This window comes from Carettochelys insculpta, chromosome 3, assembly GCF_033958435.1.
Source record: "Carettochelys insculpta isolate YL-2023 chromosome 3, ASM3395843v1, whole genome shotgun sequence".
In the NCBI taxonomy this organism is placed as follows: Eukaryota; Metazoa; Chordata; order Testudines; family Carettochelyidae; genus Carettochelys; species Carettochelys insculpta.
This window is the reverse complement of record NC_134139.1, coordinates 72,790,577-72,803,061: the sequence shown is the minus strand read 5'-3', so window position 1 is coordinate 72,803,061 and position 12,485 is coordinate 72,790,577. Positions and strand designations below refer to the sequence as shown.

At 48.2% G+C, this 12,485-nt stretch overlaps 1 protein-coding gene across 13 annotated transcripts in view; it reads left to right on the top strand.

Annotated features, from left to right (window-relative positions):
- RYR2 (ryanodine receptor 2) overlaps positions 1 to 12,485 on the top strand; it is a 975,983-nt gene that overhangs the window by 773,256 nt on the left and 190,242 nt on the right. For all 13 annotated transcript variants that reach the window (XM_074990102.1, XM_074990110.1, XM_074990109.1 and 10 more), the window contains 2 exons: positions 4,513 to 4,753; positions 5,349 to 5,436. In XM_074990102.1, the coding sequence (XP_074846203.1) occupies positions 4,513 to 4,753; positions 5,349 to 5,436 (329 nt within the window). The remainder of the gene's footprint in view (positions 1 to 4,512; positions 4,754 to 5,348; positions 5,437 to 12,485) is intronic.

The following is a 12,485-nucleotide window of genomic DNA, read 5'->3' as shown; positions in this document are numbered from 1 at the left end:
CCCAACTATGACCCTGTGGCAGACACCAGCATCTATCACACTTACCAACAAATGGGAGGATAAGAAATATTTCATTGCACCAAAGGACACTGAGTTCTTATTCATCCATCCATTTCCCAACTGTCTGGTGGTGGCTGCAGTCTGAAACAAAATGAAGTCATTTAGGTCCATGCCCCAGGATAAGAACAGTAAAAAATGGAGCATCATGAGCTGTGAGATATATTCATCTGGCACACTGCTACTCCATGCTGCCAACTGTACAGCCATGCTGGCTGACTGACTTCCAGAACTATTCCAGGTTGCAGGAACTTGTCCGAGCATTACTGGAACATCGGCACCAGATGCTCCCCAGCATTATCAAGGATGGCCACACCATTGCCAACATGGCTTTGCAGTCATCCATGGAAATTGCCAACACAGCAGCACGTGTTACTGTATTGGCGGTATTTACACACCATACCCTCCTGGCTTATTCCACTGGGAGTACCAAAAGAACTTCAACACAAGGTCAAGGACCTTCTGTTTGACTGCCAGCACTTATTTTCCAACAAAACAGATGAGGTACTTCATTCAGTGAAGGACTCCAGAGCAACACTGCAGACCTTAGGAATGTACACGCCCCCAACTAAATGGGCTGGGTGGTCTCTGTTTCAACAGCCCACACGCAGTCCTCAAAACAACAATTTTAAGGATTTGGTTGAGGGTCTGATCTGTCAATTCCAACAGGGCATCTGTTCAACAGTTCAACTGTTCTGCCATCATCTCCACCCCTTTCTGCATCAGTGGCAGTCCGTCACCATGGACAGATAGGTATTGGAGTTGGTAGAAAAAGGATACTCCATCCCCTTTGCCTCCACACCCCCTACCTGCCCCCCAGCCCTGTTCCTCTTCAGAGACCCCTCTCATGAGAGTCTCCTTGTCTAGGAGGTCCAACAGCTCCTCATTCTGGGGACAGTTGAGCCTGTTCCCAAGGAATTCTGGGGCAGGAGATTTTACTTCCTCACTCAGAAGAAGAGTGGGGTATGGAGACCAATCTTTGATGTCAGACAACTCAGCAAGTACATCCTGTACAGATGCTTCAGGATGGCGACTCTTGCTACTGTTATTCCAGCTCTGAACAAGAATGACTGGCTTTCAGCCCTCAATCTACAGGATGCATATTTCCATATCACCATCCACCCAGCTCACAGATGTTTTCTTAGTTTTACAGTGGGGTGCTCCCACTATCAATATGGGGTCCTCCAGTTTAGCCTTTCCACGACCCACTCAAGCTCCGGAATTCATAGGAATGCATATAGACATCATCACAGCCATGGCATCCCTACAGTTCAAAAATTTCATACTCTGTGCAACCTCGTTCAAGTGACATGCCTGTCTCCTACTACTATGGTACACACCCGCCCAGTGTTACTGGGCCACATGGTCACTACCACTCATGGTCAAGCTAACCAGGCTTCACATGTGCTGGCTTCAAATATTGTTGGCCTCCTATGACACCCCAGCCAGCGACCCACTCTCCAAGGCAGTGGCAATACCTTCACAGGTTCTCACTTGTCTCCAATGGTGGACATGTTCGGGCAATGTTCTTGCCGGCATGCTGTTTCACCACCCACCACCATTGGTTACTCTGACCCCAGGTGCCTCTCTCCTTGGTTGGAGAACACACCTTGGTTGTCACATGGTGCAGGGCAGGTGATTGTTGACTGAACAGACATGCTGCATCAATCTGTTGGAACTTACAGTGGTCTGCTATGCCTGCCACTGCTTCTGGCACCTTCTAGCCATCAAATCGCTCAGTATTCTTACTGACAAGCATGTATTACATCAACTGCCAGGGGAGAGGGGATCCGCTCGCCTTCCCTCAACATGGAAGCCATAAACTTTGGATGTGGTATGTCTGACACCATATCAGTCGTGTGGCTATGTATCTCACTGGAGTTCTCTACATCACGGCTGATGCTCTCAGCTAGACATTCGTGGACTATCACAAATGGAAGATTGACACAGTGACCCTCAATTGGATGTTTCAACTGTGGGGTTATCCTCACATGGTCCTGATCACCACCAGGCACCACAGGAAGTGTTACCCATACTGTACCATAGCAAGGCTTGGCAGGCATTCCCTCAGGGACGTCTTCACCATCCCATGGCGTGCTTCCCTCCTGTACACATTTCCTCCCACTCTGCTTCTCTACAGAGTGCTCCTCAATATCAGACAAGACCAAGCGCTTGTAGCCCCAGCCTGGCCCAGACAGACCTGGTACCCTTACCTCTTTCGGATGTCAGTAGTGGCTTCCTATCAGTTTCCTCCTAGCCACAGCCTTCTGTCTTGGGACTTTGGATGCATTCAGCATCCCAATCCCCTCAAGCTTTACCTCCATGCATGGCTCCATCATGGCTCCACAATGCTGAAACCACTTGCTCTGATGATGTAAGGAAAATTCTAATCAACAGCAGGCAGGAATCGATACGTAAATCTTACCTTTATAAATGGCAGCATTTTTCCCATTGACTGGATACCTACCACTCTGTGCCGCTTCATACCTTGCCCTTGCTGGCTCTTCTTGACTATTTCCTGCACTGTGTGAGTCAGATCTTAGCCTCAGCACAGTCCAGGTGCATGCAGCAGCCATAGCAGCTTTTCACTAACCCATAGAGGGGCCTTCGTTCCTGGCCCATCCTATGACCAAGAGTTTCCTAACAGTCCTTCAGAACATCTTCGTATTGGTCCACACCCTGTTACCCATATGGGACCTTAATCATGTGCTTCACTGCCTTATAAAACCACACTTTGAGCCCCTGGCAATGTGTTCCTGCCTTCACCTATCTCTAAAAGTTTTCTTCCTTTTGGCAATCACATTGGCCAGGTGAGTTGGGGAGCTAGCTGTCCAATAGTGGAGCCCCCATACACTGGTTTTACCAAAGATAGGTAAAAACCTATAGGTAAAGACCTCACCCTAAGTTCTTACCCAAGGTTCCCTCACCATTCCACATCAACGAGCTCATTCACTTCCCTGAATTTTCCCTGAAGCCTCATTCTGTCCCTACATAGGCAGTGTGGCATACATTGGATGTTTGTCAGGCATTAGCCTTTTATATTGACTGCACAAAGCTGTGGTGCAAGTCCCCTCAGCTCTTCTTGTCTCATCCGAGAGACTTTTCGAAGAGGGCTCCTTCCTGCATCCATGCTTGTTATGCTCTTCACTGTAGAAAGTTACCAGGTACAGTTATGGCTCACTCAACCTAAGCCATGTCTTCCACTACTGCCTTTCTCAAGAATGTACCTCTCACGGACATTTGTAAGGTGGGTACTTTGACTTCCAGTAGCACATTCACCTGGCACTATGCTCTCTCATCAAACATCACTTCTTCTATCCGAGCGGGCCAAGCTGTATTGTCTACTGTGAAAAAATAAAGAAAGAAAGAAAATGGAGATACACATCTCATAGAACTGGAAGGTATGTTGGGAGGTCATTGAGTCCAGTTCCTCCTCACCCCTGGCAGGACCAAGCACCATCCTTTTTTTTTTTTTTGAATATAATTGCCCTAGAGTCTTGAATGACTTCCTCAAGGAATGAGCTCATAACCCTGGGTTATGCAAGTGCTCAAGCCACTGAGCTATCCTTCCCCACAACTGTACTGTGGTAGTGACAAAGCTCCAAACCCACCTCCATTCTGTGACTACTGCTTGCTAGTCACCCAGAATGGAGCACCCATGGGAACACTACTCGCAGAAAAAGAGGAAGTTACTCACTTTGTGCTGTAATGATGGTTCTTCAGGCTGTGTCCCCCTGTGGGCACTTCATTTCCCTCCCTTCTTCCCCTGCTTTTGAGTGTCCTGCTCTGTTTGTCACGTGGAGAAGGACTGGAGGATCATGCTCCACACACATGCCATAGGGCCTGAGGAGGTGCTTCTGCCCATGCTCAGTGTGGAAACCATGGCTATGGAGTAATCTCCGAGTGCCAGTGTGAAGACACACTGACACCCAGAATGGAGCACCCATAGGGACACACCATTGTTACTGCACTAAGTGAGTAACTTCCTTTTATCCAGGCTTGTGCAAATGCAAAATGAGTATGGAAATTACTAACACAAGCTCCCAAGTGAAATTTCCAGTACTTCCTCCTTTCATCCAAAGCCAAAAAATATATGAAGGAAGAGCTAGCTCAAGAATGATTTGTCACACATGTATTTCACTGCACAACATTTGTATCTCATGAAACTTCTTAATTTTCTAGAGGCAAAATGCTGAAATAGATATAAAACAAGTTTCATGGTACTAAGTGTTTAGTATGATATTAGCTAATATGTATGCTTGTTTCACAATAAGAAAATGAATTTGGGATGAAATCTTGACCCCACTGAAATCAGTGAAGAGCTCCATTGACTTTAAATGGGACTTGGATTTCACCCAAGTTCTTCAAAATAAAATACAGGAGAAAAAAATGTAAAGGTCTTGAGTTACACGTTGTGGTCAAGAGTTTATTATTATACTGATTTGCCTTAAACAGTGTTTTCCCAGCCTATCATAAGCAAAGCGAAGCCCCATCTCTTAAAGACCCACTTCCTGCCACTGATGGATAAACTGAAGAAAAAAGCAGCAATGGTTGTATCAGATGAGGAGCATCTAAGAGCAGAAGGCAGGGGTGACATGTCTGAGGCTGAACTGCTTATCCTAGATGAGTTCACCACTTTGGCACGGGACCTCTATGCCTTCTACCCTTTATTGATAAAATTTGTGGATTATAACAGGTATGTGGAAAGAAATAACCCAGTGAATGTTTTCAAAACCTAATTATGTTTCTTGAGACTTCATTTTATTTCTTGATTACGTTTGGCACTGAATTTAAATAAATTTTCTTCACACAACCAATTTGAAGGTGAAATTAATGGTACCTTAGTGCAAGTGATTAACTGTTCCATATAGTGGTAGCTAGATCATTTCACAGAGCAAGAATAAGTGCTCTCTACAGCCTAAGCTGAGAGTCAACTAGCCTTTAGTGCAAGCTGTAGAGGCACTAAGCTCCAGAGGTCCCAGGTTTGAGTCTGTCTGTTGGCACTTACACAAGCCTACTTTGACTCGAGGGAAAGATTTTGGAGCAAAATCACATAGAATGTTTTCCCATTGCATTTTATTAGGCATTACACTTAGGTGTTGAAATAAGGGATCGAAAAGCCGCTCTAATGTAAATTAAAACACATGCATGTTGTGGGGATTTTTTTCCAGGTGACTGAATGCTAAAAATTTCAAGCAAGGCAAAAAAGCAAAAAACAAAAAAAACAAAAAAAGTTAAAATTGCATTGTCATCACCAAGGATTTGTTTCCCTCCTTGTTGCCTCATTTTAGGGCAAAGTGGCTGAAAGAACCCAATCCAGAAGCAGAGGAACTGTTCCGCATGGTGGCTGAGGTATTTGTTTACTGGTCAAAATCCCATGTAAGTGAATTCTTACAGTTCTTCTTTTAATGTGTTTTTTGAGAGTTAGTTGAGGTAATTAACTAAAAGCAAAGTCCATCCCTTGAGAAGGAGATGCAAGTGGTGCATTGCCCCCACCCAGGTAAGTTTCCGTTTTTCTTTTTTTCTTTTACAGTATTCTGAATTCAGTATCCTTATGACACAAAAATAATATGATGGTGCAGTGAGGTATAGCTCTCCGGATGCCTCAGTTGAACAATAAATCAGTTCTGTTGAATCCTATAGCTGGGTGCATCATTCACACAAAACAGGTTGTGGGGAACCATTTATGGGAGAATTTGTAGCAATCCTAGAATGAACATGGAAGCCCATTCTTATCACCTAGCTTGAGGTTTCCTTTTTCAGTCTTCCAAGATAGACTCAAATAGTTTTTCCTTCTTGCTTATAAATCACCATTGACATTTTTTTTCCGCTATGAGGACTGATCATATTTTCTCTGCTGAGGCTGGCATTGTCTTCTTCCCATTAATTATATTAGAATTCTTCGTCATGAGGAGCTTGCTATCTTGCTATCCCTTTTTTTTTTTGAAGGCAGTAAACATGTCATTCCTTGTATCCAATCTGTTCCACTTGAGAGCTTTGAGGTCTACAAGTAGTCCTAATTTGGCTCTCCAGTTCGCTACCCCTAATAATGATCATTGAATGGTTGCATAAGAAAACATACATAAAGATGAACAGGAGTTTGCAAATGAGGAGGTGTTTATGGCTGTCAATTTCCTGCCACTCTTCAAGTTCTGTCAATTTGAAGAACTACAGAGGTGTCTTGTTCTATGACTATATGTATATCTCCAGGAGAACTGAAATTTCTTTTGTAAGACTTCTGTACAGATGGTTTTTACTTAGTTCTTGCCACCAACATTCCATTTTTGTTTGTTTCCCCCTCCACTCCCTTCTTTGAATGAATGTGTAGCTAATCCTTTTTTTTTTTTTAATAGATGGAATTGTAACATCTACTGACGACTCTGTATATCCAGGCTCCTTTAGTTTGTAAGCAGGGGTATGGTACAACATTTGGTGGTAGAAGAGTCCCTAGCAAGGCTAGCAGTCTTGAACTCTAGAAATTATTTGAGGAGGGTGTGTGTAACTTTATTTCCAGTGATTTAATGCTGAATTGCAGATTGCTGTTTCTTGAACAGAATTTAAAGGAAAGCATGTCACTTATTTTGCCATTTCTGTAACTGCTCTACGTAAGAAAGCATCTCATTGAAATCAATGGGAGGTCAGTGCAGAGACCAAACAGGCAACCCAGTATGTTTTACATCAGGGTTATGTGCTGCAAAGTAACTGTAAAAGGTACCCTGGCGTTTCATGTTAGTCTGTTAGCCATTGGACATTTGTGGCTGAGCTGGGCTTTCAGGATTCAGGCTGTGGTGCTGTTTAATTGATGTGTAAGTATCTGGGCTCAGGCTGGAGCTTAGACTATAGGACCTGTACGATGGGAGAGTTCCAGAATACATCTTCACTGTCGTTAAACACCCTGATATCCCAACCTATGTCAGCCTGAGCCAACTGACACGGGATAGACACGGGATATAACTGCATTATAGCTATGACCTGGGTGACTGTCGGCTGAGATTCACTAAACTGCAAGTTAGGAGCTTTCTTCATAATGCCATTCCTGCAAAAACCATCCTTGACTGTGAACCTGGATTTTTTTCTGGCTTGTACACCATCAACAAAGATTGTGCATTAAGAATTAAACTATGAATTTCACCGATATGCAGTTCAAAAAAGAATGTAGCTCACTATGACTACGTCTACATGGCAGCACTATTCCAAAATAAGATATTTTCCAAAATAGCTATTCCAAAATATCTTATTTTGAAATAACACAACCACACATAAAATGCGTTTCAAAATAGCACCCAGCTATTTTGAAATAGCATTTCCTGGTCCATAGTGCTATTCCAAAATAGTTCCATGGGAGCCCATTTTGGCTTTTTTCAAAACAGCATTATTGCATGTCTTAATAGCACCTATTTTGAAATTGCAATTTCCAAATAGATATGGAATGAGGTGTATTAGAATTGAAATTACGCACCCACTATTTCACTTTTATTTTGAAATAGCACGTGCATCATTTAGATGTTGCCAAAGTTATGTCAAAATAAAAACAGTTATTTTGAAATAACTTTGCCATGTAGAAACACCCCAAGGCTGTGTCTACACAGGAGCTCACCATCTAAAGGGCAAAATCAAAAGCCAGAAATCGACATACCAGCTTTCGAAAGAGCAGGACCACATGGCAAAGGCAGATCACAGTTCTGACCCCCGCTTTTGATGACCCATCCTGGTATTTTGAAAGGGAGCATCCACGCATGTATGAGTGCTCTTTAGAAAGAAGGGGGGCGGAGATGCTGTGGACAGGGTCGCATGGCCACCAACCCTTCTGGGGCCTGCAGCCAGCCACTGCCTTAAAGGACCCTCCTCCAGTTCCCCCACCTGGCACTAGCCATGGTCCACCGAGCTTCAGTAGTGACACAGACCGCACCAGAGCAGCACCATGGCCAGTGACACCCTGCTTCTCGCATTGGATGCAGACATCATGGGCATTGTTGCCCACCTCGTCTGCATGGTTGCCGCAGCCAGCTCCTCCTCCTCAGGAGACAGAACAGCCCCCCTGAGGACACGGACCCCTCCCCCAGCCTGCACCCCACCCCCAGGCACCCCAGCAGCAAGGACTCGTGGGAGCGACTGGTTCTGGGGCAATGAGACAAGTGCAACCTGGTTCCAGAACTTTCATATAAGCTGGGACACTTTCCAGGAGCTGTGTCACTGGCTGGCACCTGCATTGAGGCACCAGGACACCACTACGTGGCCTGCACTCCCCCTCAAGAAGCAGGTCGCAACTGCGATATGGAAAGTGGCCACCCTGGACTCCCACTGCGTGGTGGGGCACTAGTTCAGGGTGGGCAAGGCTACTGTCAGAGCGCTGCTCATGGAGGTGAAGGGGGCCTATGGGCACAAGAAAACCCCCCCAGGGGCCACTGGTTGGAAGGGGGCTGGGGGAGGGCTCTGGCCAGAAGGGGGAGCAGTGGGAGTCCACTGGCTGGGGGGGAACACTGTCCAGGAGGGGACCGGGGTGGGGGGCGCTTCCTGGGAACACCCTGCCACACCCTCATGAGAGCACATAGCCTCCCCCTCGTTGCAGGTTATCCGTGCCATAAATGCCACGCTCCTGCATCGGGTCATCTGCATCGGGGACCTGTATGCCATCATTGGGCTTTTCTCCTTGTTGGGGTTCCCGAACTGCTTCGGTGCCCTGGATGGGATGCACATCCCCATCTGCGCCCCGCCACACAGCGCCAGCCACTATAGCAACCGGAAGGTGCTGTGTGGTGGGGCGCAGATGGGGATGTGCATCCAAGCTCTGGTGGACCACAAAGGCCAGTTCCTGGACATCTAGATGGGTTGGTCCGGGCGAACCCATGACGCCAGGGTCTTCTGCAATTCTGGCCTGTGCCGGTGTATGGAGGCCAGCACCTTCATCCCGCAGCAGGAAATGCCAGCTGGGGACACCACCATGCCAGTATGTATGGTTGCAGATGCAGCATACCCCCTTACTGACATGGCTGATGTAACCCTACACTGGCCATCTTGACCCCAGCTGGGAGGCCTTCAACACCTGCCTCAACCAAGCCCGGTACGTGGTCAAGCAGGCTTTCGGGTACCTCAAGGACTGGTGGCAGTGCCTCCGCGCCCACCTTGAGGTTGGGGTGTGCAAAGTACCACAAGTGGTGGGCATCTTCTGCATCCTCCACAACATCATGGACGGCAAGGGGGATGCCTACATGCAGGGGTGGTCAGCCAAGGCCACCGAGGGGTTCAAGCAGTCGGTCTCTGTCTTCAGTCACCAGGTGAGCTGTGATGGGGTCCAGACAGGGAGGCCCTCCAAGTAAGCCTCATTCCCGGGCCGCACTGACCCCCACACCGATGCCCACCCCTCCCCTTCCCCCTCCCCCCCATGCATCCACCCCCGACCACATGCATCACCACCGCCACCACCAGCACACACATGCCACTCCCCCACAGGAGCACGGGACACAGGCATTGGTGCACAATAAACATTTATATCTTAAACCAAAAGCCAGTGTATTATTCGAACATTTAACTATTTACAGTGTGGGTGAGGGAACATCCCTGTATGCTATGGGTCAGGGGATCCAGAAATGGGAGCTGGTGGGCAGGGGCCTGAAGTACGAGGAGGGGGAATGGGCAGGGGCCTGATCTGGAAGGGTCACTTGGGCAAGGGGGTTGCAGGTCAAGAGCCTCACTGGCCCTGGGATCCCCTTCCCCCCAGGAGCGAGCTCCATGGTGGGGCTGGGTCGGGGCGAGGAGCACTGGAAGGTAGGGTAGGACAGCAGCAGGGGTGTCGGTGTGGGGTGGGCAGAGGCCTCTGCAGGGGGGTCCTCTGTGAGGGGTTTGGGGTGGGCAGGGGCCTCTGCGGGGGCCAAGGGTGGTCATCTGGGTTGTGTGGAAGGCCAGGAGCCATGCCACATTGCCCACATGGTCCTTCAGGGTCCCATGGATGCCCTCCAGGAGGGACATGAGCTGGTCCCACACCTCCCTCCATCATGCCAGGTCGGCCTTCTCCAGCCAGAGGTGGCGCTCCATGAGCTCTGCCTGGTGGAGGCTGGCAGGGTCATCCCCCATGTGCCGCTGTGACCGCTGGCTGCGCGCCCGGCATGTTGGTGTGGCTACAGGTGCTTGGCCCCTGTCCGGTGCCTCTAAGGGGGCTCTTGGGGAGCACCGAAGCTGATGGGTGATGCAGGCCCTCGCTTGTTGCACCTGGAAGGGGAGATGGATGGCATGTCAGTCCCCAGGCAGGATCCCATACCCCTGTTCCCCCTGGGCCCCACCTCCCCTCCCCCCCGGGGCCCACCCATGGTAAGCATGGCATCCATGCGGCATCAGGTGTGCACAGGACTTTCACCCCCACCCCCCCAGGTGGGACCGTCTCCGGGTATAGGCCAGACTGTGGATGTCCCATTGGGCAACTGGGTGCCTGGAGCTGTCCATGGGTCTGGGTGCTGGGTGGCGCAGGTGGGCGCAAGGGGTTTGTTGGGGCCTGCAGCCAGCTGGGATGTCTGGCCCTGGGCCTCCAGGCCTCTGCCCAGTCCACTGGCAGGGGTGCTTACCCCACTGTGCACTATGATCTCTGGCAATGCCCAGCTCCCCATGGCCCAGCTGGATGACCTCAAGGGAATGTCGATGATGAGGTGTTGTCTGTGCCCCCTGGTTCAGGCTGGCTGGTCCTGGCTCCTCTGGCTTCTCTGGCTTAGGGTGGTCCACAGAGGTGACCAGGACCGCTGGGGGCAGGGAGCTGTCCTGGGGCACCAAGATGGTGTCGAGCTCTCAACAGTAGGAGCAGGTGGAGGGACCTGCCCCCAAGTGCCCAGCCTCGTCCCGGACCCAGGCATAGCCCTGCCGGAGCTCCTTCACTTTGCTCCAGACCTGCTCTAGGGTCTGCTCCGGGTGGCCTTGGCTGGTCAGTCCATGGGCCAAGCGGCGAATGCGGTGGCATTCCTCCACTTGACCCCCATCTCCTGGTGGGTCTCCTCCTCCTTCCACAAGCCCAGGAGGTCTCGGAGTTCAGGATCCATCCAGGAGGGGCCCCTTTTCTTCTTTTTCCAGGACAGGCTCCTGGGTTCCCTTTGAGGGCTCAGGTGGGGGGGGAAGAGGGGGCTGGGGTTCAGGGGGCTGCCAGGCACTGGTCATGTGGCCTGGGTTGTCGTCGGGGTGGCTGAGCGGGCATTCTGTTACGAGCTTGTGTGCTCACAGCTTGCCTGCTCTTAGCTTCCTTCCATGGGGTTTCTGAGTCTGTGCAGCTTTAAGAGCAGCCGGACGCGTAGGTCATAGAGATCCACTCTGTGGGGCAGGGAGTCTCTGTGCTCTGGCTGGGCACCATCACGGAGGACTCCTCTTTTGAAAGAGTGGTCCATGGAGCATCTACACATGCCTTCTTTGAATGTTGTTTTTTGATGGGTGGCTCTCTTCCCACTACAGGAGAGGGGTCCGGCTTTCGACATCAGGACCACGCTCCTCTGATTTCCGATCAAAAGAGCTCATGGCACATGTAGACACTCCCTCTGTTCTTTCAAAAGTGGGCCGATCTTTTTAAAACAATGGACACTTGTAGACACAGCTCATGTGTGCAAGAGTAAAAAGTAAAAGCACTCTAAACTTAACACATATTTGAGTGCTTTGCTGAATCTGGATTTTTAGATAGTGATAGTCTAATGATTCTGACTAGAAAAATTTAAGATAGACAGATTTACCAGTATGGCGATAGCTACCAATATCTATGACAATTATTGTATCTAATCGTGATGCTATTTTCATTTTATGCCATTCTGCTTCATAAATGTGAGGAAACAAGTTATCTAATAGAATTCAGATTTGAAATTAAAACTAGGTAAGTTTACACTGTATTGTAATCTGTCAGAGTTTTCAAATGTAAAGAGTTTTGATTGAGTTTAGAAAGTTTGTTTGCCTGCAGGTACATAGCGGAGTATAGCAAAGTCATTGCCATCAGTAATTGATTTTGTGCCTTGGAGGTTTGAATTAAAGTTCAGCTAGGTTAGCTTGCTTTATTGTGTAGAAAATCATCTAAGGTCTGCAAACTGAACAGCATGTTTTGTAAAATATTTTTATTTTCAGCTACAATGGTTGATGTAAAAGAAATGAAAATAGTTAAGCTAAAACATATAGATGTTTTGTTGTAGTATTTTATAGTGCCTAATTAAGACGGTGATGTTTTAGTATGGATAGTTTCTAATATTTCATATCAAGATAAGAGAAACTACTAGAATGGGTAGTGTAATTTTCAGTGAAAATATTTTTGTTGGAAAATGCCAGAAACTGAAACCTTTCACAAAGATACATGTTGTGAATCAAGAACGGAAGGAAGGGACTTGAACCTTAGATTTTCATATCGTGCAGGTGTGCCATAACCATGAGGCTATAAAGTATTCTCGCCTTTCCTCTCCTGTTTCTTCAGTAGGTTTTGG